The 24,560-nt window shown below is 43.4% G+C and overlaps 1 protein-coding gene across 1 annotated transcript in view; it reads left to right on the top strand.

Moving 5' to 3' along the window:
• PDLIM1 (PDZ and LIM domain 1) overlaps positions 1 to 18,395 on the top strand; it is a 43,342-nt gene extending 24,947 nt beyond the window's left edge. Inside the window, exons 5-7 of the mRNA XM_004427877.3 lie at positions 10,356 to 10,507; positions 17,282 to 17,399; positions 17,860 to 18,395. Coding sequence (XP_004427934.1) covers positions 10,356 to 10,507; positions 17,282 to 17,399; positions 17,860 to 18,046 — 457 coding nt within the window. The 3' untranslated portion in view covers positions 18,047 to 18,395. The remainder of the gene's footprint in view (positions 1 to 10,355; positions 10,508 to 17,281; positions 17,400 to 17,859) is intronic.
• Positions 18,396 to 24,560: the final 6,165 nt, after the last annotated feature.

Here is a 24,560-nt window from a genome sequence, read left to right as displayed (position 1 = left end):
ATACTAAGTACCTCACCACTAGGTTATTGAGAGAATTCAATGAGATGTGCAAAAAACCCCCAGCACGATGCCTGGCTCCTGGTAGGTGCTCAGTAAACGCCAGTTATTACTGATTTTACTGCCCATGAAGAACTCCATTCCCAGCACTTCTGAGTACTAGGGGTTCCAGAAGGGCAGAAGCATGTAGACAAATATCATGGAGAAGACTTTGCTGTAACTTATAGTAAATTTCATTCATTCTCAGCCTTGTAGCTTAAGTTCAGCCCACCAGTACGGTTAATCACCTTCCTGATGGAGTGATGGCCTCTTCTTGGAATAATCGGTTGGGCTCCCATAACCAACACAATAGTCCCAAGATACTAGCTCTTCCAGATTGTGTTCTCAGGCAATGCTCCCATATACTCTTGAGGCAGATTTCTAAGCAACAGTGGAAATAAAGGATGCATTGTTCTCTGTTCAAATGATATCAGAGGGATTGTATTAACCCTGACTCATTCAGTGCTGGATCAGAAGAAAACCTCTATCTTGAAGGTGGCTGCTTGTCCCTCTAGCTAAACTTGCCTGCAGCCCACAGACAACTGGCTCTGGATTCTGGGGGTCCTTTCCTCTTCTGCTGGTGCCCATAATTACTCCTCTGGTTTCTTATCACAAGTCCAACATCTAGTCCTTTAAAGACTAAAACTTAAGGAGCATTCTGACCACTCTCCTCTTTGAAAAATGATAACATAGGGTTTCTCAGAATGCATTTTTTGGTGAACCTTGGGGTAACCAGGTTAGAGCATCTCAGACATGAAGAGTCTTTCTGAGTCAGCCTACATCCTTTGTCCCCACCTAGGTAAAAATCAAGTCCTAAAATCTCCTCTGCATCGTTTCCAGTTAGCACTTAACCTCCATCATTTGGGGAAAAGATTTTTTAAACTTAATTAAAGTTTTTATTTTGAGATAATTGTAGATTCACGTGCAGTTAGAGTAAACAATACAGAGAGATCCCCTATACCCTTTGCAGTTTCCCTCACTGGTAACATCTTGAAAACTATAGCACAATATCAAAACTAGAATATTGACATTTATATGGCCAAGATACAGAACATTTCCACTGACACAAGGATTCCTCAGGTTGTCCTTTTATAGCCACACCCACTTCGCTTCTATCCCTGCACCCTCCTTAACCCCTGGCAACCTACTAATCTGTTCTGCATTTCTATAATGTTCTTATTTCAAGAATGTTATATTAATGAAATCATACACTATGTAACTTTTGGGGATTGAATTTCTTTACTCAGCATAACTCACTAGAAATTTGTTTGATTTATTCAGGTTGTTTTATGCACAAATAGTTCCTTTTTTTTTTTTCTGTTCTAAGGATTTATCTTTTTATTTATTGTGGTAAAAAACACATAGCATAAAATATACCATCTTAACCATTTTCAAGTGTACAATACAGTACTGGTAACTATGTGCCCATTGTTGTGCAACACATCTCTAGAACTTTTCTGTCTTGCAAATCTGAAACTCGGTGCCCATTGAAAAACAACTTCCCTTTTCCTCCCCCCAGCCCCTGGCAACCACCATTCACTTTCTAAGAATGACTACTTTAGATACCTCATATAAGTGGAATCATGCAGTATTTGTCCTTTTGTGACTGGTTTATTTCACTTAGGATAATGTCCTCCAAGTTCATCCACGTTGCAACATGTGACAGAATTTCCATTTTTTTTTTTTAAGGCTGAATAATATTCCATTGTCTGTATATACCACATTTTCTTTATCCTTTCATCTGTCAATGGATGTTTAGGTTGCCTCCACTTCTCAGCTATTGTGAATAATGCTGCAATGAATATGAGTGTGCAAATACCTGTTTGAGATCCTTATACGCAGAAGTGGGATTGCTGGGTCATATGGTAATTCTATTTTTAATTTTTTCAGGAACCTCCATAGTATTTTCCATAGTGCTGCACCATTTTACATTCCCATCAACAGTGTACAGGGTTTGGAGCGTCTTCACCAGCACTTATTTTCTGTGTTTTGTTTTTGTATTTTTTTTGATAGCGGCTATCCTAATGGGTGTAAGGTGATATCTCATTGTAGTTTTGATTTGCACGTCCCTGATGATTCATAATGTTGAGCATCTTTTCATGTGGTTGTTGGCCATTTGTATCTTTTTTGGAGAAATGTTTATTCAAGTCCTTTGGCCATTTTTAAAAACAGTTTTTTTTTTTTTTTGTTTTGGAATTGTAGGAATTCTTTATATACTCTGGATATTAACCCCTTATCAAATATGTGGTTTGCAAATATTTTCTCCCATTCTGTGGATTTCCTTTTCACTGTTGATTGTATCCTTTGCTATATAGAAACTTTTTAGTTTGATATAGCCTCACTTGTCTAATTTTGATTTTGTTCCTTGTGCTTTTGGTGTCGTATTTAAGAAATCATCGCCAAGACTAATGTTATGAAACTTTTCCCTGTTTTCTTCTAGGAGTTTTATGGTTTCCGGTCTTGTATTAAGTCTTCAATCCATTTTTAGTTGATTTTTGTGTATGGTGAGATGAAGGTCCAATTTCATTCTTTTGCATGCAGATATCCAGTTTTCTCAACACCATTTATTGAAGAGACTATCCTTTTCCCATTTTGTATTCTTGGTAGCCTTGTCACAGATCACTTGACCATATGTACCACTGTTTATTTCTGGGCTCTATATTCTGTTCTATTGGTCTATATGTCTGTCTTTATGCAAGTACCATACTGTTTTGATTTCTGTATCTTTGTGATATGTTTTGACGTTAGGAAGTGTGAAACCTCCAGTTTTATTTTTCTTTCTCAAGATTGTTTTGGCTGTTGGAGTCCTTTGAGATTTCAAATGATTTCAGGATTTTTTTCTATTTCTGTAAAAAAGTGGGATTTTGATAGAGATTTCTTTGAATCTGTACATTGCTTTGGGTAGTATGGACATTTTAACAATATTAATTCTTCCAATCCTTGAACACAAATGTTTTTCCATTTATTTGTGTCTTTAATATCTTTCATCAGTGTTTTGTAGTTTTCAATGTACAAGTTTTTGGTTCAGTTTATTCCCAAGTATTTTATTCTTTTGATGCTGTTGGTAAACGGGATTGTTTTCTTAATTTCCTTTTCAGATTGTTCACTGTTAGTATATAGAAACAGTTGATTTCTGTGTGTTGATTTTGTATCCTGCAACTTTGCTGAGTTTCTCTATTAGTTCTAACGATTTTTTGTGTGTGGAATTTTTAGAATTTTCTACATATAGGATCATGTCATCTATGAACAGACGTAAAATTTTACTTCTTCCTTTCCAATCTCGATGCCTTTTATGTCCTTTTCTTGCCTAATTGTTCTGGCTAGCACTACTACGTTGAGTAGAAGTGGAGAGAGTAGGCATCCTTGTCTTGTTCCTGATCTTAGAGGAAACACTTGCAGTTTTTCACCATGGAGTATGATGTTAGCAGTGGGCTTGTCATACCTGGCCTTTATTATTTTGAAGTAATTTCCTTCTATTGCTAGTTTGTTTAGTGTTTTTGTCATGAAAGTGTGTTGAATTTTGCTTCAACTTAAAGTTCCCAGTTGCATTAGCCCCTAACGAGAGCCTTTGAACCAGGCATTGACTTCTCCTCTGTAGCTGTGAAAGTCCTAGATGGCATCTTCCTATAAAATAAGGCTGTTTTGTCTACATTGAAAATCTGTTGTTTAGTGTAGCCGCCTTCATGGATTATCTACGTAGATCTTCTGGATAACTTGCTGCAGCTTCTACATTAGCACTTGCTGCTTCACCTGCACTTTTATGTTATGAAGATAGTTTCTTTCCTTAAACCTCATGAACCAACCTCTGCTAGTGTCAAAACTTTTCTTCTGCAGCTTCCTCACCTCTCTCAGCCTTCATAGAATTGAAAAGAGTTAGGGCCTTGCTCTGGGTTAGGTTTTGGCTTAAGGGAATGTTGTGGCTGGTTTGATCTTTTATCCAAACCACTAAAACTTTCTCCTTATCAGCAATAAGGCTGTTTTGCTTTCTTCTCATTCCTGTATTCAATGGAGTAGCACTTTTAATTTTCTTCAAGAATTTCTCCTTTGCATTCACAACTTGGCTAATTGTTTGGTGCAAGAGGCCTAGCTTTTGGCCTATCTCAGATTTTGACATGCCTTCCTTACTAAGCTTAATCATTTCTAGCTTTTGATTTAAAGTGAGAGATGTGAGAGACTCTTCCTTTCACTTGAACACTTAGAGGCCATTGTAGGGTTATTAATTGACCTAATTTCAATATTGTTGTGTCTCAGGGAATAGAGAGCCTGAGAAGAGGGAGAGAGATGGGGGAACAGCCAGTTGGTGGAGCAGTCAGAACAAACACATTTATCAGTTAAGTTCACTGTTTTCGTGGTGCCCCAAAACAATTACAATAGTAACATCAAAGCTTGCTGATCACAGATCATAATAACAAATATAATAATAATGAAAAAGTTTGAAATACTATAAGAATTATCAAAATGTGACATGGAGACATGAAGTGAACAAATGCTGTTTGGAAAAATGGAACCAATAGATTTGCTCGACGCAGGGTTGCCACACACCTTTAATCTATAAAAAGACACAATAAAGCGAAGTGCAATAAAATGAGGTATGCCTGTATGTCTTCTAGGTTATCCAGTTTTTTGGTGTATAATTGTTCATAATAGTCTCTTATGACCCTTTTTATTTCCGTTGTATCTGTGGTAACGTCTCCTCTTTCATTTCTGATTTTTTGTTATTTGGGAGTCTTTTCTCTTTTTTTCTTGGTTTAGCTAGGGGTTTGTCAATTTTGTTAATCTTTTCAAAAACCAAACTCTTAGTTTTGTTGATTTTTTTCTATTGTTTTTCTCTTCTCTATTTTGTTTATTTCTGCTGTAATCTTTACTATTTTCCTCCTTCTGTTACCTTTGGGTTTTAGTTTGTTCTTTTTTTGATCTTTGAGGTGTCAAGTTTGCTTATTTGAGATATTTTTCTTTTTTAATTAGGCATTTACTGCTACAAAGTTCCTTCTTAGCTTTTGCTGCTTCCTATAAGTTTTGCTATGTTGTTTTTTTTGTTTTCACTTGTCTCAAGATATTTTCTAATTTCCCTTGTGATTTCTTCTTTGTTCCATTGGTTGGTCAAGAGTGCGTTGTTTAAGTTCCACACGTTTGTGAATTGTCCAGTTTTTCTTTTGCTGTTGATTTCTAGTTTCATTCCATTGTGGTCATAAAAGATATGGTGATTTCAGTCTTAAAGATTTGTTTTGTGGCCTAACGTGATCTATTTTGGAAAAACATTCCATGTGCACTTGAGAAGAATGTGTATTCTGCTGTTATTGGGTGTAGTGCTCTGTATATGCATTAAGCACAATTGGTCCATAGTGTTATTCAATACCTTTGTTTCCTTATTGATCTTCTCTCTGGTTGTCCTATCCTAGTTGGTTCGTTTTTATTCCATGGTTTGGATATACCACAGTTTGTTTAACCATTCATCCATTGAAGGACATCTGGGTTGTGTCTTGTTTTTGGCTATTATGAATAAAGCCACCACAAACATTCATGAACAGGTTTTTGTGCAACCATAAATTTTCATCTTTTTGGGATAAATGCCTAGGAGTACAATTGCTGGGTCATAAGGTAGTTATATGCTTAATTTTATAGAAACTGCCAAACTGTTTTGCAGTGTCTGTACCATTTTACATTCGTACCCACAATGTCTGAATGATCCAGTTTCTCCATATCCTCTCCAGTATTTGTTGTTGTCACTATTTCTTGTTTTAGCCGTTGTCATCAGTGTGTAGTAATATCTCACTGTGGTTGTAATTTGTACTTCCCTAGTGGGTAATGATGTTGAATATCTTTTCATGTGCTTATTTGCCATCAATATATCCTCTAATCCTTTTTTAGATGTCTGTTCTCAGATGGGTTAGACTTTCATCCCAGGGTTGCTTTGCTGTTCCAGGTCCCAGAGCCATGGGTGTGCTGTTCTGTGTTGCCCTTGACCTTCTGACCTTCGCCCCAGGTGGTCACCCCTTCTGACCACTCCTTTGCGTGGAGCAGGCCTGTATGTCACATAAAGGTCTGCAGGCTCAGCCTCTGAAATCCTCTGGGATACAGCTCAAGGGGAGTTTCTTCTTACGTTCTAAAGACCACTGGCATCCTTACATGCCTCGCTATGTGAGCCGCCTCGTCAGGCTGGGAGGGGCCTGCTGTGATATGCCTGGGGAGACAGGCCCTGTGTTCAGGGCCTAAAAGAGTGGGAAAAAATATGAAACATTTAGGTAATGGTGTACATTCAGCGCCAAGTGTGACTCAGGAAGAAACAAGAAGTAGGAAACACAAAGAGTGTAAGGTATAGTTACTCCAAAGGCATTCAATTGATTAAACTCTTTTGTTTTTATTTTTTAATTATTATTATTTTTTTCCCTTTTTCTCCCCAAAGCCCCAGTAGATAGTTGTATGTCATAGTTGCACATCCTTCTAGTTGCTGTATGTGGGACACGGCCTCAGCATGGCCCGACAAGCGGTGTGTCAGTGCGCGCCCAGGATCCGAACCCAGGCCGCCAGTAGCGGAGTGCGCACACCTAACCGCTAAGCCATGGGGCTGGCCCCTAAACTCTTTTGTTTTTAAAATTGTAAAGACTGGGTTCAGAAGAATGTGGTTACTTTTAGTGTCCTACCCTCATAACTTTTCTCCTGGTGACTCAGTCATGTACATTATATTATTTGAAAACTTATCACTGTAGAATTCTTTCTTTCATTACTGTTACTATATATAAAAAATGAGAATGCTTTTTTTGCTCCATTTCTTGTACATGTTTTCATCCTAGAATTATTTTTTTAAGATATTGTGGTATCATTTGTCAATATCTTATACATAAGACTTAGACTTTGTGTCTTAGGATATTATATTTTAATTAGATGTATCAGTGCTTAAGGTAATAGATATTGAAAATGTTTTATAAATTGTCAAGTGATAGAAAGATATTATCATTATTTGAGAATAAATTGTTTTCTTTTTTTTAAGCACAGAAATACTTTTCAAGAATGTTTACTGGAAGAAAATGTGATGACCTCGTGGTTTGGGTTCTGTCATTTTTAGCGTTCCCTTGGTGGCTTCCAGACATAACAACATATACCAAAGAAGGGGAAAAATTCTCTCCAAGAACATTCCATGGTCTAGTCTTGATTTTAAAATAGTTCTAAATGTAATAGAAAAAAAGATTAGTCAAAAATAATGTAATATATTTATTATAGGACAAGCTCAGAACTCAGGACCCAGAGAAAGAGTCAGACATATGACTCCAAGGGCAGGTCTGAAAAGGTCAGCCAGAGGAAGACTGGCCCTTGGTTAAAACCACTCCTCAAGGTGGTCCATCGCCTGCCTGGAGGGTGGGAGGCTCTCACAGTTCCCTGTGGGTGGTTGGGAGAGAGACAAAGGCAGGGACCAGCAGCTGTGAGTGGGGCAGGGATGGCTGGCTTCCCTTCCCCCACTGTAGCCTACATCAGTGACCAGCTCATGAGGTTAAATTTTGACCTTCTCTGGCAGCAGCAAAGCATGCGTCACTCTTTGAGGGCTTTGTTCTCCTTTGTGAGATCATGGTTGTAGTCAAAGAGAAAACCGGGAGCTTCATTTATGTGATTGATTCTGCTTCCAGCCTCAGGACCCCAGTATTTCAAGTGCCCCAGGAGGCTGACCAGAAAAGAAAAAGAGAAGGAGAGGGAGAGGTAACCTGGGGAGAATTACCCAAAGAAAACAAAAACCTCAATTTTCTTTTTAAAATGGAATGTGAAAGAATTACACAATGAGTGGGTGGGAAAGGAGTGAGTAAACATAATTGGCGTAATTCATATGCACTTGTAAAAAGACTTCAGCCCTAAAGACAAAATGGTTAGATTTGCTGAGGAAAACTGTTGGTAGCCACTGCCTGCACCTTTAAACCTGGGAGGCAGCCTGGTGGCTGGATAGCTTTATTACTCACATTACAGCTTGTTTACTTACAAACATCCATCTGCCTCAATAAATTGCACCACGTTCTGATATTTGCTCTCTGGTCCCAGTGAGCACACTGTCCCTCTTCCCTAGAGGGTAGCAGCTTCTGGAAAAGCAGCTGAGGCTGAGAGGCAGGAGGTGATCTGGGCCCAGGAGGCTGGGCTGCCCGTTTCCCTGGCACAGCCCTCAGAGGCCCCGCTGCCCTAGGGGAATCCCTGTGACCCCGCAGGAGCAGGGAGAGGGTGCAGCAAGGAGGAGAGAGGGACGTGACCCACTTGACAAGTTTCATTCACTTCCCTAATAACTGAGCCCTGATGCTGTGCCAGGCACTAATCCAGGGCTGGGAATAAATGATGAGTAAGACAGAGCAAGTCCCTGCCCTCATGGGGCTTCCTTTCTAGGGGGAGACAGACAATAAAGAAATAAACAACTGCAAGTATAGTCCTTGGCAAGAGAGTGAGAAACAACCTGGAGAAAGGTGTGGTGGAGTGAGGGGGCAGAGTGATGGGGAGGGGGCGGATGTTTCAACTGGAGGGTCAGGGAGCCCTCTCTGAAGAGGGACATCTGAGCGGAGACCTGAATGAATGTGAGAGCCATGGGGCTGTCAACGCAAAATAACCAATAACCATTCTATAGATAAGAGAAATAAGGTGAATTTTACTTGAGCCAGAGTGAGGATTAAAACCTGGGAAGTCCTTAGAAAGTGTTCTGGAGAAGCATGGTTTTTCAGTACGGTCTTATATCTTTTTAGAACAAAGAACACACATTAAACATGCACAGGATATATATTCATCAAAGTTTCAAAGAGGTATCCAGTTGCAAATTAGCAGGTCAACATGACCCTGATTGCTGGGAAAGGGATGAATCCGGGTATCACCAATAGGGCATGGAGAGCAAGTATGCATTCTTATCTTAAGAAAGTGCATTCTTGACTTTAATGGTTAAGCAGATGTACAATGTATGTTTGATAGGCCATAAGTCAGGCTTTTTAGTTCAAGCTGAATCAGTTTTGAACCCAAATAGTTACCCCATATGCCTCAATATGTAGAAATCTCTTGTCAGGGCAATCTGGAGAGAGTGTTCCAGGCAGAGGGAGCAGGAGGTGCAGAGGCCCTGAGGCTGATGTGTTCTAGAAGCAGCATGAAGGCTGGTCTGACTAGAGCAGAGTGAGCACCAGGTGGCAGGGAGTGTGTTTGGAGAGAGAAGCAGAGCCACATCTTTTAGCACCTTTCTACTTTTTGTAATGAATATTTACTCCAAAGGAGATGAATTTGATTAAACTTGTATTTTATTAGTAAAACTGTAAATGGTTGGTTCTAAGTCAGATGAATCACGACATAGTCTGATTCTTGTGTGTAAAATATCGCTCTGGCTTCTGGTTGAAAATAAGACTGTCCCAGGGCTGAGAATGGCAGCAGAGGGACAAGTTATGAAGCTGGTCAGCCATGCTGGTACGTGGGGGCATATCTGGGACATGCGGTGGAGGTGGGGTGGTGAGAAGGGGTGGGATTCAGCATAGACTTTATGGGTAAAGCTGCCTGGAGTCTACCTCCTTGTCACCCTCCTCCTTCCCCAAGACTGGGCAGCAAAAGCTCTTCCCCTGGAAAATGGGCCCTGGCGGAAAGAGGCCCCACAGCTCTGCCTGTCTCGGCCTGTTCTGGGGAACCCAGAATGTTGGGGAAGGTGTGGAAGGCAAGGCCTGGCTTGCCCAGTCCCTGGGCCTGAGCTGAGGCATCTGCCTGGTCCCTTATGTTGGAGTAGCACTTTACAGTTTACAAAGCACTTGCATTCTTCATCCTTGCCACCAACCCTGTGAACTAGGTAGGGCAGATACTGTTGCCTCTGTGTTGTAGGTGAGGAGACCAGAGCTCCTTGCCGTGAAAAGTATCAGAGTTTATAGAGAGAGAGAAAGCACTTTGATATCATCAGGAATAAAGAATACCATGATTTCTGCTTAGGGAAAAGAATGCGTGTGGTCCATTCTGAGGGGACCCAGCTGAGTTTTTAGTGGTCAGGTTGGGGTTGACGTTTTTCCTCATCTAAATTTTCTTTTGACATAATGTTGTTGATGTAATTGAGAAAGAAGCAAAACATTCCCATTCCATGGGATTAGGCCAAAAAGTAATTGAATTACTAAAACTTTGGAGAAATAGCCTCTTATTGCATTGTAGCGGTAGCCAGCTCTGACTGCAGACTCCTCTGCAACGCTGGGAGGAGCTCTGTGGCTGAGTCAGGAGAGGGCTTCGTCCCTCGGGATAATTTCTATCCACCCTTTGATCAGGAGTGTCCGCTTGGAAGGGGGTGCCTGGTGAATTTTTTCGAACTTCTGACATGTCCTCATGAATTTTCCAAACATTCTTTCCAGTTTAGACTATTCTCAGCCTCCAACGGGACTCGTCATCGACAAGGAATCTGAAGTTTACAAGATGCTTCAGGAGAAACAGGAGTTAAATGAGCCCCCGAAACAATCCACTTCATTCCTGGTTTTGCAGGAAATCCTGGAGTCTGAGGAGAAAGGTAATCAGCCCTGCTGTGAGGTCAGAGGCTCTTCTTCGAGGCCTGCGGTGAGGGTCCATCGTTGCAGAAAGAGAACTGTGTGCTTTGGAAGGCATGGCTTTTAAAATGCTAAAAAACTCTTAAAAAGAGAGAAAGAGTGAATGAGCCTGGGATCACACACCTGGCTGGCTGTTTCCTGTTGCAGGAGCGTTAGGAGGCCGAGGTGGGGGTGAGCTTGACTGCTGTGGGATTCTGTTGGTCTCTCTCTTGGCCTTTTGTTTGGTTTGAATCCACATACCATGCTTCTGTGGTGGTACAGGTGTGAGTGGGTGAAGGCCAGGGGCAATGACAAGCAGAGTGAAGATGAATCCAAGCAGCGCTGTGGAGCCAGGCACTGGGCTTTCACCTGGGGCCTTGTGTTGTTCTTGCTCTGGGGTGAATGGCCTCCCGAGAGCCTGAGAGCCCCCAGTTTGTCCACATCCTCCCTGTGTGACCTTAGGCAAGTCTCTGAAACTTTCCAGGCCTGTTTTCTCATCTGTCAATCGGGGATAAATATCCTTTCCTCTGATATTGGTGTGAGCATCAAATGTCCTAAATTGCACAGAACACCCATCGCCATGATCGGCACAGAGTAGGTGCTTCATAACTATTATGATGTTTGAAACCTTATCCAGAGGCTCTGGGCTAGGCTTAGCTTGTCCACACTGTGAGCTCTGATGCCCCACGGGGTGGCCCTGTCGGTCGCAGGAGATAGTTTTTGCATTGTAGACATCATGTATTGTGTATTTATTATGATAATTTTCAAGCTGATGGCAGTAAAGGTATCTTACTTTAACAACAACAGTATTTTATGAGAAAGTTTTGACAGATGAGTGTGTTGAAGAAGGGATGCTCTTTCCTCATTCTTAACAAAGGTGACCTGTGAGCAGCAGCCCTCAGGCTCTCCCGCCTTACTGGTAGTTATTCATAAGTGCCTTCTGATTCTCATGATCAGCCCAGCTATGAATGACTTTTCTGGAAAGTTGGGTTTTGCACCCCCTCCTGGCCTCTGCGATGCCCAACCCTTCACACTCTGCGTTTGTCTCTTTCCCTGAGGCTCTGGTGCCTCATCGGCGTCCTGCTTTCTATTGCTCTCTCCACCTCTCCCCAACACGCCCACCTGTGAAGAGAGAGTTGGTGCTCCTGGGAGGGACACCTGGTGATTCTGATAGTGAGACCTGCGTCAGCCAGGCTCCAGAGGGATTGACTTGATTGCTCAGGGCGTCCAGTCAGGGTCAGAGCAGAGTGCCCACTGGAAGAGTCACCTCCCTCATCAAAGCCCCCAGCTGCAGATTAGGCTTCCTGGGAGTCCTTCCTGAGCTGAAAGTTCCCTGCTGAACACACCCAACACCCAGGCTTCCTCCCCATGTGGGTGGGTTCTTTAGAGAAATTGGCCATTTACAAGCACATGAAATTAGCAAAAATGTTCTTTGCTGCTAAAAGGATATTGTTCTTCCAGCAGTTTCCCCCTTTGCTTGGAGTACCTGTGCAGTTTGGAAGGAATGATCCCTACTCTATATATAAAGTTCAGTGTTAGGTCCCGACTGACAAGTGACTTAGGGGCCAACCCTGGAGGATGACAGTTTTGTCAAAACATGCGAGAAGCCACAACTTATTCTACTCTCAGTGCGTGGAAAACTCTTCAATTAAGAGAGGAAAAATCAATCAATCCTAGCCCAGGTTAGGACATCATAGACAGACACTGTGGAGCATATCTAGTCGAATGCCCTCATGTCACAGAGAGGGACCTGAAACCCAGGATCACTGAGCTGTCCTGACGTGGCAGCTCCATGCCCATCAGGATCTGGACTCCTTCCATCCTGTGCTCCATCTACCAAGCCTTTGGCTTCCATTCTCAAGGTTACCTTGTGGTCCTAGTTGGCAGCTGGTGCTACAGCCATCATGCCCACTTCCAGACACCAGGAAGGAAGAAGGGGGAAAGGGCTAATTGGGGACTTCCCCTGTCTGTGAGCCAGCTTTCTCTTTCCTAGAAGTCCCACACTGCTTTTCTGTTTACATTTTATTGACCAGAATTTAGTCACATGGGCACATCTAGTTGCAAGAGAATCTGAGAATTATAGTTTTCCCCCTCATTAGGCTAGATGTCTTCTTGCCCCAAAGAAAAGCAAGATTTTGCTAGAGAGGAAGAGGGAGATAACAGATCCTGTAGTCTCTGCCATATCTCTTAATATGTACTTGCATTAAATTTTCACTGAATGAAACAGCATAAATTCCAGTCCAAACATCCACCACATGCAGAAGGCTCTCAGGGGAGGGAGCTGAAATGGGAGGGAAGATGAAATGATCAAAGCTCAGGGCGGTGGCTGGTACATAGCAAAAGCACTCAGTGCGGGTTACTGTCATTCGAGAAGGCCTCTGGTTCACAAGGCAGCGCTGCATGGTAGAAAGAGCACGGGCATCCAGTGTCTGCTCCCACCCTCTGTGAGACTTGGAGCAAGGTGCTTGTATCCCTAAGCCCTAGTTTCTGCACATGTCCAGTGAGGCTAATAATGGCCACCTCATGGGATGGTTTAAAGTGTTTTGGGAAGCCAGGCACCCAGTCAGTGAGGCCCCCATGGGAGGTCTGGCTGCAGCAGGGTTGGGTGATAAACCTCCAAAGACTCAATGTGGGTTTTCTCATTTTGGCTGAAATTCATCCTCTGGACTAGGAGAAAGGGTCCTGGGGTCTTCAAACTCCATCTCAGTCTGGATTAAATTCCAAAATTTGCAGGTAGAAGGAGCCTTTTATTTTTTTTACAAATTGTGGTGAAATACACATAATGTAAAATTTACTGTCTTAACCATTTTTAAGTGTTCAGTTCTGTGGCATTAAGTTACATTCCTACTGTTATGTTACCATTATCCCCATCCATCCACACAACTCTTCATCTTGCAAAACTGAAACTCTGTACCCGCTCAACACTAACTCCTCATTGCCTCCTCCCCTCAGCCCATGGAAACCACCATTTTACTTTCTGTTTCCATGATTTTGACTATTTCAAGCAATGATCGTATAGCATTTGTCTTTTTGTGGTGGGCTTATTTCACTTAGCATAATGTCCTCAAGGTTTATCCATGTTGTAGCCTGTGACAGGATTTTCTTCCTTTTAAAGGCCAAATAATACTCTATTATATGTATATACTGCATCTTGTTTATCCCTTCATCTGTCCGTTAAAGGCGACTTTCAATGAGAGGAAACTTGGAAGATGTCATGGACTGAGAAAACACAGTGGGGGCCAGAGGCTCCAGATAAGAAAGCTGGAGACTTGTTTAGGAAGTATTGAGGCTCATTTTGGCTGGTGCCCGGGGTTCCAGGAGATTCCTCAGATGGTCTGAAGTCAGATCATGGAGGACCACCAGCTGTTTGGTTAAGGACTGTGAGTTTGATTCTATGGGCAACGTGGAGCTGTTGTTGAGCATTGTGGAAAGTTGTTGAGCAGTGAAGTAGATAGAAAAAAGCTGTGCTTTACTCATTTTTATTTTTTCCAGAAAGCTTTGAGGTGGAAGGATCACTAGAAGAAGAGAAATATTTGTACTTGCCCAGAGTCCGAAGGGAGCTAATATTTTGCTGTAAGCTAGTTGAGAGGGAAGGAAGAAGTGAAATTTCGAGTTTGCAGTGTTGACTGAATAAGTGAGAGAAGAAAATCGAGCCAGCAGGTGGCGCTGCAGGGCTGAACAAGCTGCACTGAGGACCGCTTTATCCAGCACAGCCTCCTCTGCCCCCGCTGTGCCCCGTTTCATCCAGTTCACTTCTCTTTAATCCAAAAAGGGATGTGGATTCTCCTGCTACCAAGTGGGGCTCGCATGTCCCTCCGTCCTTCTTTCCTTCTTACCCCTTGCACCTCCTACCTTTTCCTGGTAATCTTTCTGCTGACTGAATGAGTTATGTGAAAAACACAGCCCCATCACCTAAGAGACCCCGACCACATTGAGTTGGTTCCCTCAGCACAGTCGGTTTTCTTTCCAAGCTGTTCGGGTATACAGAGATGCTGCCATTTCCTTCTTTTCACAGCAGGTAGGCAGCCAACGTGGCTCCAGCACCTACAGCCAGAAAACGAGGGAGCTTATTTGGGATGTTTAGAGGCATGAAGGTGCCCACCCAGGCCCTTCTGGGATCCCTCTAGGCAGGGCCAGGATTAGGGTGAGGTGAGGGAGGCATTTGCCTTGAGTACAGAATTTAATGTCATCAAAAAACTCAATAATCAGACAAAAATGATACTTTAATGCCATATATTTTTAAAAATCAAAATTAATGCAAAAGAAAAATCTATAATGAACAAAGTTGGGACTGTGTCCAAGGAAGGGAAGAAGGTTCGAGAAGGCAAGAAGGTACCTTGGGCTCAGCAATAACCAAAGCACCAATCGGCAGCACCAAGCCTTCCCCAAGCCTGTCTGTAGAGCTCACAGCTGAAAACAGTGCACACCCTGGAGCTTCCCAATCTCCGCCCCTTCTCACATGTTGCCAGATGGACTTCTGCGTTCATCAGTTCCTCAATGCAGGAGATTCCCAGCACTGATGGGGGAACCCTGAGAGACTGTCATAAACACCCATGATAGGGCCATGAAAAGTCCCAGACTGCTTTTATATATTCTCTCTGGTTGTTCTGCATCAGGCCTCAAAGTATGCCATGCTAGCTCTCACGTTGTATTAGTCAGCAGTGGGTTGCAGCAACAAATGCATTTCTTGGTCATGTTACACGAGGGCTGCTGGTCAGCTGAGGCTCTGCCGGGTTTGCCAGGGCTGAGCCTATCTCCCTGAGTGTTCTCCTCCTTGGAGCCCAGCAGAGGGAGGCATTACTCTCCGGGGCTTGCTGTTCTTGTGGCAGAGGGCAGAAGCTCAATGGGGACAGGACCAAACCACACAATTGCACTTCATGCTTTTGCCCGAACAGAGGTCACATCTGCTCACGTTCCTTTGGCCAAGGCAAGTCACGTGGCCAAACCCAAAGTCTGTGGGCTGGGGAAGTATCCACTGGGAGCAGGGCTTCTCAGGCTTGGTGCTGTTGACGTTTTGGGCCAGATGAGTCCTTGTGGTGGCGCTGTCCTGTGCATTTTAGGACATTTAGCAACATCCCTGGCCTCTGCCCACTAGATGCCAGTAGCATTCCCCTCCAATTGTGACAACCAAACCATTCCCTAGGGGACAATCCTCCCCTCCCCCAAGTAGAGAATTACTAACCCACTGGCAAGTGTGGCAAGGGTAGGGAGGGTATGGAGAATTGTGGACAGAAGATACTGTCCACCACACCTAGCCAATTATCAGTGCCCCTTGTTTGAACACATCTCAATATTTGGTTCTGAAGCACCAGTCAACATTTGGGACTCGTTTTCCAAAAGGACAGGAGAGCCACAGCCCTCATTTGTCAGCCCCAGGAGTGCCCAGCAATGGGATGACCCTCTTCTCACTCCTTCACCTCACACGAGAGGCCATTGTTTGGCTCTTGTCGAGTGGTTCTCCAAGTGCTTCCTGGACCAGCAGCATCAGCAGCATCACAGCATCTGAAAACTTCTTAGAAATGTAAATTCTCAGGCCCCAACCAGGCCTACTGAATCCGAAACTCTGGGGGTGTGGCCCAGCTCTCTCTGTTTTAACAAGTCCTCCAGGTGGTTCTGATACATGGTAAGTTTGAGAACAGCTGCTTTATCTAAAGAAGTGGATTTGAACCAGGGGTATAGAACAGGATTTCCTGGAGCCCCTGCACTTAGAGATGCTTGTTCAGCAGGGTAGAGCCTGGTCTGTGAATTTTATGAAGTCTCTCCTGGTGCCTGGGATGCTCATAGGTGCTTGTTCAGAACCACTGGTCTCGAGACTTCTCTAGCTTCACGAGCCTAAGCGTGTTGGACTACGGTAGGGACCGTCATACATTTGTCATGGTATTTCATCATTCATTTCCGTGTATTTATTGAGCCTCTATTATTTTCTAAGCCCTGTGCTAGGCTCTTTGAAGTATTGAATAGCATACAAAACAGGGTTCTGTACTCAAATAATTTGCAGTTCAGACAGAGAGACATGTAAATAACTGACAGACAACAATACTGTGAGGCCACATCACAGTAAAAAAAATAAGTGATGTGGAAACACAGCCAGCTGAATTTATAGCAATAATAGTAATATTAATAGCTTACCATTATTCATAGCTACTGTGACACGTGGCTCTGAAGATGCGATGAACTGGGCTGTAGGCAGTTCAACACCCAGCAACTAGGAGCTTATTGTATATGCAAACAGCTGACTGTAGAAAGGCTGCTGACCCTGCTCTGTAGTAGGTGATTTTCATCTGGCTGCTTGTAGCATGCTCTACTGTAATGATTTTGTTCTCGTGATGTGGGTTTCTTTCGGCATCTAATACACCGTCTTTTGATTATCAGATAATGTTTTTATTTATTTATTTATTCTATCTATGTAAGGCATTTTTAAGTTCCAATATCAGTGTTTGCGTATATTTACTCAGATTGTAATGTAATTTGTTTTGAGGCCTTACCGTGTGCCAGGCACTGTGGGAAGGCTTTAAGTATATTTTAAAATCTTTTTGTACCACCGTGAAGGGAAAAATGATCTCCTGTTTTATAGAATAGGAAACTGGGGACCAGAGAGGTTAAGTAATTTGCCCAGGATCACACAGCAGAGTCAGGTGTGTTTGACTCCCATGCCCGTGACCTTGCTGGAACACATATGTAAGTGGCTCTGAAAGAACTATTTGACACTTATACAACTCTGCCCTTCCTGGCCAACCCAAGTGTTTTCCTCATTTTAGGGGATCCCAACAAGCCCTCAGGATTCAGAAGTGTTAAGGCTCCTGTCACCAAAGTGGCTGCATCGATTGGAAATGCCCAGAAGTTGCCTATGTGTGACAAATGTGGCACTGGCATTGTGTGAGTATCTGCCTTCCTCAGGCCTTGGAGCCCCTGTGGGTTGGGTAAATCATGAAAATGTGGAAAGTTTGGAAAATGTGGAATCATGAAAATGCTGGATGTTGCATGTTTTTGGTGTGATGGGGAGAAAAATCCTGCCTGGAAAAATGGAGCAGAGAGGCCAGGTAGGTCCTGTGTCCCAGAGCCAAGTGGTGAAGGTTTTCCTTGGCCATGAACCCTTAGGTTATGAACATGTAAAACCAGAGAAAGCAGGGCTGCTCTGTTGAAGTGGGAGGGTCTTCAGGAGGGCTTCAAGAGTAATATCTCTGGACCCTAGGAATGAGAAACCCCTTTCTGACTGGAGCCTAGTTGGGAGGCCCTGATCTGCCCTTTGATGGGCCTCTTGGGAGGGGCCCTGGCCCTGGTGCCACCTTGAGGTGCTGGTCACTAATGGAGCCCTTTTCCTCCCTCCCTCCTGCAGTGGTGTGTTTGTGAAGCTTCGAGACCGTCACCGCCACCCTGAATGTTATGTGTGCACTGACTGTGGCACCAACCTGAAACAGAAGGGCCATTTCTTTGTGGAGGATCAAATCTACTGTGAAAAGCATGCCCGGGAGCGGGTCACACCACCCGAGGGCTACGACGTGGTCACTGTGTTCCCCAAGTGAACCAGCAGATCCGCACCCAATGCTGTTCTCCAACGAGGCCCTGCATCTTGTTCTCTAACTGCTCTGGCCCTCTCCTCTCTCGAAAGTTCTTGCTTACTTAGGTTTTATCCCTGTGCATTAAGCATTGCATCCCCCACCTTTGCTAACTGACTCACACTGCTGTGTGATGCCCACTTGTACAACTAACGGAAGATTGTTTTGTTCAGTGTCCTCTTGCCAGCATCACTGTGTCTTCTCTTAACCTCAGTTCATCTCTGCTGCAAATGGACATCAGCCAAATTTGAACCAAACTGAATTTAATATGTCTGACAATGATTTTGTTTTTACTCAATAAATGTATAGACTCCAAGGCAGTGTGGTGTCTCTTTCTCATCTGACCGTGTGTCCTATTTCTTATCTGAAGCCAGATGAGATTTCTGAGTCCTCTTTTCTTGTTTTAGGTTTCTCACTCCTGAGATTTGCAGGCCTTTTCTGCAGGCGTGAGAAAACTGGCATCTACATGAGCCATGTTCTTATATTTCTTTGAAACTCGCTCCAAATGATCTTTCTCTGATGCTAATATAAGATAGTTATGTTGTAATGAAATGTTGTTTTCCTTACAACTGGCTATTCTTGGGCTTATCTGAGGAAATGAATGCTTTCCAAATAATAGATGGGGAGCTTTAACAGTTGGCCTTAAACTATTCCGCAATAAGTCCCTCTCCAGGCTGGTTGCTGCCATGACAACCCCTCTCCTTTGTGAAGGGGAGCACACTCAGGAATGTGGCCAACAGTACTAAACCTGCACATTGCTCAGGAAAATGGCAAATGTTCACAGAAGAAACAGGCATCCCTGGCTGTTAAGGGGTCTTGAGTCAGAGATCTGAGGTCACCATAGATCATCTCCTGGTGACTAACCCCAATGGAGTCATTTGCTCAAACAGTGGCACCCTCATCACTCCAGAGACTGAGATTAAACGATTTGTTAAGAGAAGTGAACAGGGCACCCCAACCAACCCTGCTTCCTCCAAAAGAGGAAATCTTCTCCCCTTAAGCAGTGATCACCACCACAGGTTATAGCTTATGTGCTTTATTGATGAAGGGACTAACTTGTCAATGCTTACTTTAGTAGTAAGGAGTTTACTTAGATAGCAGTGCTAGGAGTTCACACCATAGATCTCAAACTAGAACGCACCACGGACAGTTTAGACACGAGCAGTTCTAGTCTACAAAACCCAGAACAAATCTTTCAGGTGGAAAATTATTTTATGTTAAAGCTCTTGAATTTTTTTTTTTTTTTTTGTAGTTAATTTGTCCTTTAAACTCCATCTGTTTCTAAGTTTTTAAAAGGCAAGGTGGCTTAAACTTTGCAATTTGGGGAAATCAACGTAAAATGAAAACTCTCTGAACCACAGCAAGTTTGATTCATTTACGAATATAGTAACAACTGTGATTTGGGTTTATTGATTGGAAGGGAATGGATGGGTAATAGATTCTTCGAACTTTCTCCAATCCTTTTCCTCAGATGATGTGCTAGTGAAATGCCTGCTTTTTAGGAGCCACCCTGTTGATTTCTCCCAACCAAACCCAAGGACCTGTTGTTGGTCCTCATCCTCTCACCCACTCAGTGGCATTTCCATCACTACTCTCCTACGGCTTTGATTTGCATGATCCTGAACTTTCCCAGCACTTGCTGCTGCTCTGACTGCTGGGTCTCTAGTTGTCTCCTTGCCAAAGTCAGGGATGACGCCCTCCTCGGGTGACACCTTTCTTTCACTGCCTTTAAAATAATAAGATTAAAGGTTCAGGAAACCAAAGACAAAAGGCTTTTTAAAAGGATTTTCTTCTTCCTTTTTATTCTCTAGTAAAGATAATGCCAAGCATTATCTAAATTTTACCTGCATTAGGTTCTGCCCTTTGCTGGTGGATTTCTTTTCCCAGGTGTCTGAGCTGTTCTGACTTTCTCCAAGTTGAAGGGAGAGGCTTGGAGGAGTATGCCCTTCATCCAGAGCCAGAGAATGACTGGATGACCACTTAAAAGGGAGGTGACTGGACCACTCTCCTGAATTAAGAAAATATTGGTTAGGGTGGCCTCCAGTCACTGCTTTCTTATCTCACTGGGGGTATTTAGGACTGAATTTCACTAGTAGAGGCATTAAACAGAAAGCAAGAGTATTTTTTGGACACAGGGTTCTTAAAGGATATTTGCAAAAATTAAATGTTCTTTTCCCTTGTGACAATACATATAATTTGGGTGGATAAATTGGAGCCCTAATAATCCTTTGTTTTAGGAATAATGGTTAGAATATTAATTGCATATTTTCCCTGGGCCAGGTTAAAGAGCCCTGGTTATAAAAGGAATTTTTCAAGCTTTCTAGAAGAGTGTTTCTTACATTTCACTGTGCACGGGAATCACGTGAGGACTCCGTTAAGATGCAGATTCTGATTCATTAGGTAAGTGAGGCCTGAGACTCCACGTTACTAGCAAGCTCCCAAGTGTTGCTGAATCTGCTGGTCCATGAATCACATTTTGATAGGCAAGTTTTCTAGAACACTGGCTTTGCCATAACTCAGAGGTAATTAGGCTACCATATTATAATTCAGTTGACTATTATTAGGCAATATATACCACAATATTTTTAAAATTCAGATATAATTATAAACAACATTCATAGGTCTTTTTTTTTTTGAATTTTGATTATTGTATGCACCTCAATGAAGATATGGAACATTTCCATCACTCCACGATAAGCTTCGCTTATGCCTCTTCCCAGTCAATTTCCTCCCACCCCTGACCCACCCGAGGGTAATACATGCTTAGCCTTTCCTTTGGGACTCCCAGCTTGCCATTCTCCACACCCAGTGACTCCCCTCCTGACTTTATCAGGGTTGCTCTACTGTTCCAGGTCCCGAAGCCATGAATTGAGCTGTTCCTCATTCTTTTGACCTTCTGACCTTCATCCCAGCTGTTCTTTTGCCTGGGACAGCCCTGTGTGTCACATAAGGTCTGCAGGCTCAGCCCCTGAAATCCACTGGGTTTCATGGGAGCTGCAGGGGAAACATACTTTAATTTTCTTTTTAAAATGGAATGTGAAAGAATTACACAATGGGTGGGAAATGAGTGAGTAAAACATAATTGGTGTAATTCATTTGTATGTGTAACCATGGCATCATTCATAAAGACAAAGTGGTTAGATTTGCTGAGAAAATGGTTGGTAGCACTGCCTCCATCCTTATACCTGGGAGGCAGCCTGGTGGGCTGGATAGCATATAGATTTGTTACCCACAAATTACAGCTTGTTTACATATAAGCCTATCCATCTTCATCGATAAATTGCACCACGTTCTGATATTTACGCTTTGGCCCCAGAGAGCACACTGTCCCTCTTCCCTAGAGGGTGGCGGCTTCTGAAAAAGCAGCCAAGACTGAGAGGCAGGAGGTGATCTGGGCCCAGGAGGCTGGGCTGCCCATTTCCCTGGCACAGCCCTCAGAGGCCCTGCTGCCCTGGGGGAATCCCTGTGACCCCACAGGAGCAGGGAGAGGGCACAGTGAGGAGAAGAGAAGGACTTGACCCACTTGGCAAGTTTCTTTCACTTCCCTAATAACCTGCTGAGCCCTGATGCTGTGCCAGGCACTAATCCAGGGCTGGGAATACAATGGTGAACAAGACAGAGCAAGTCCCTGCCCTCATGGTGCTTCCTTTCTAGGGGGAGACAGACAATAAAGAAATAAACAACTGCAAGTATAATCCTTGGCAAGAGAGTGAGAAACAACCTGGAGAAAGATGTGGTGGAGTGAGGGGGCAGAGTGATGGGGAGGGGGCAGATGTTTCAACTGGAGGGTCAGGGAGCCCTCTCTGAAGAGGGACATCTGAGCGGAGACCTGAATGAATGTGGGAGCCATGGGGCTGTCTGGGGAGAGATTATTCCAAGTGGAGGGAGCAGGAAGTGCAAAGGCTCTGAGGCTGGTGTGTTCCAGCCACAGGAGAAAGGCCTATATGCTTAGAGCAAGTGAACAAAGGGAGAGTGGTTGGAGATACTTTTGGAGAGGGAGCCAGGGGCCTAGTCTTGTAGGGCATTGTAGGCTGTTGCAATGGGAACTGGCCTATGCTGCCCCAATCCACCTTCAGGCAGGTCTGAAGGGCTTATTTCCCCAGCTGCTGGGAGTGATGCCAACTGACAGATGAGTCAGCTATCAATCTTCTTCATCATTGGCCAAGGTCATTCCCTTTTCCAAGTAGCCCACATGCAGTGACTGATCAATATAGAGGTATAAAGTGCCCTGAACATGACCTTAGATGACTCTGAAGGGCTATGGTAGCTTCAGAGTCCCCATACCTTTGTTGACACTGCTTGCAGATCAACTTCTCTCTCTCTGCCCATCCTGCTTTCTTCCTCTCCTCATGATCCTAAAAATCCTCCCTAGTGAACATTCTGTACGCTAACCTGTGACAGTTGGTATTGAGAATGGTCCATGACAGCAGGTGCTAAGATGGGATTTAGAGCTGGCTCACCTGCTCCTTGGCTGGCAATGAGCACCCTATCAGTGCTGGTAAATGCAGAACAAATAGCCCTGGCACAAGGGAGAAGGGAAATTGTTAAAATGTTCACCATTGGAGAATGGGGTTGGCTTACTTGTGGAAGGAAATGCACGAGGAGTTGGAGAAATATGGGCAACATAGTAAATGTAAGGACAGTGAAATTGGATCCTTGTTGCTAAGCTTGATTGAGGCTTTGGAAAAAAAACGAGAAAGGGTGAAATGGTCAATCACCAATTAAAAGGTAAGCTTGAAAGCTAGAAGCCCATCCTGGTAGAATATAAGGAAGGTAGAGAGAGCCAAGTGTTGAGCCAAGTGTTTAGCCAAGGAATTAATCATCAGAATAGTAGATCACGATATGCATGGGATTGGATTCTGAGGTTGCTGGATCAAGGAAGGCAAAACAGAAAATTGGGGTAAGGTGGCTGGCCCAGTGGCATAGTGGTTAAGTTCGCATGCTCTGCTTCAGCAGCCCTGGGTTCGCTGGTTCAGATCCTGGGCATGGACCTATGCCCTGCTCATCAAGCCATGCTGAGGTGGCATCCCACATAGAAGAGCTGGAAAGATGTACAATTAGGATACACAACTATGCACTGGGGCTTTGGGGGAAAAAAAGTTGTCTCCATTAAAAAAAAAATTGAGTTAGGGAGAATTACTGATTTGGGAGGATTCTTCCAAGATAAAGGATTTAACATCCTGGAAAGGACTCCAGGAGATGGTACAAACATGGAGTTAGGAAGGCTCTTAGAAGCATGGAAAAAGCAAAGGCCCACAACAAGTGAGGTATAAATGCCAAAAATTGACATCGCAGATGATGGAAGAAGGAATTAAGAGCCTCAGTGAGTAGGGCAAGCTAAAATGGAAATGCTAAGTAAGACTGGAAAACTCACCAGATGGCTATTCCATGGTAGGGCCCAAAGGGTGTGCCATTTACCAAAGCAGGAAGGAACATGTTCACTGCTTTCTGGTGGGGCACCAGCATCACTAAAACGTGCAGTGGTGACATCCTCTGTAGGGCTGATAGTTCGAGCTGCTGATACAGAACTGGGCTCTCTAACTGCCTTGGGAGTGATACCTGAAAGAATAAAGATCAGGTGGTGATGCTTTGAATATCAGAAGAAGGTGAATGCAATTGTCACGAAGAGTGACAAGATTGGATTGGCAGCCAGAGGGACTTGTCCTGACAGATTATGGAGCTAGTTAATAAAAAAAGGCATGCCTAGTGGCAAAATATGTCACAGCCAACAAAGGTACTGCCCAAGATAAATAACCAAAGAAAGCAAGAATGAATAATCAGGGAGCTAAGGGTAGTCTGCCCAATAAAAATCACCATCCATTGCCCAATTTTCTATCTCAGTTTTTATACCTGAAACCCAATGAATGAAAGATAAACCAGAGAAGACCCTGCAACACCATGAAAACTGTTTACAGTAATGATTCCTAGTCTTTCCTCAAAGAAACTATTGACCGTTTTCTCAGGTAACAGTATAGTTGGGAAACGGGAATACGCAGACATTCTAAAGACTGTTGGACTCGGGTTGAGAGTTGATATGGATACTTGAAGACCCAAAGCATCTTCTTGGCCCCTGTGTTAGAGTGAGGGCATATGAGAGCCAGTGGTTATTTCTCTGGCCCCCAAATTCAATTGGAATAAATATACTTGGCAGTCGACAAAGTACCTACATTGGTTTCCTGGCCAGTGAGATGAGCTATAATTTTCAGATGGGAAACTTCTGAAACTTCCTATCCCTTTCCATATATTAAATAAATAAGTAATCTCACAATATCACATCCGAGGGGAAGGAAGAGGAATTGGAATAGCACAATTATTGTCCCTCCCCAAAAACTGAAGGGTACAGAGGCAGTGGTCTTCAGTGATATCTCCAGGTTAAATACACCTGTCTGGCCCCTGTGAATACCAGACATGTCCTGGAGAATAACAGTGAATTCTCAAAAAACTCCATCAAGAAGTAGCATCAATGGTGGCTGCTGCATGA

This window comes from Ceratotherium simum, chromosome 6 (assembly GCF_057802395.1).
Source record: "Ceratotherium simum simum isolate JZ-2026a chromosome 6, ASM5780239v1, whole genome shotgun sequence".
NCBI lineage: Eukaryota > Metazoa > Chordata > Mammalia > Perissodactyla > Rhinocerotidae > Ceratotherium > Ceratotherium simum.
This window is presented reverse-complemented; position numbering and strand designations above follow the sequence as displayed.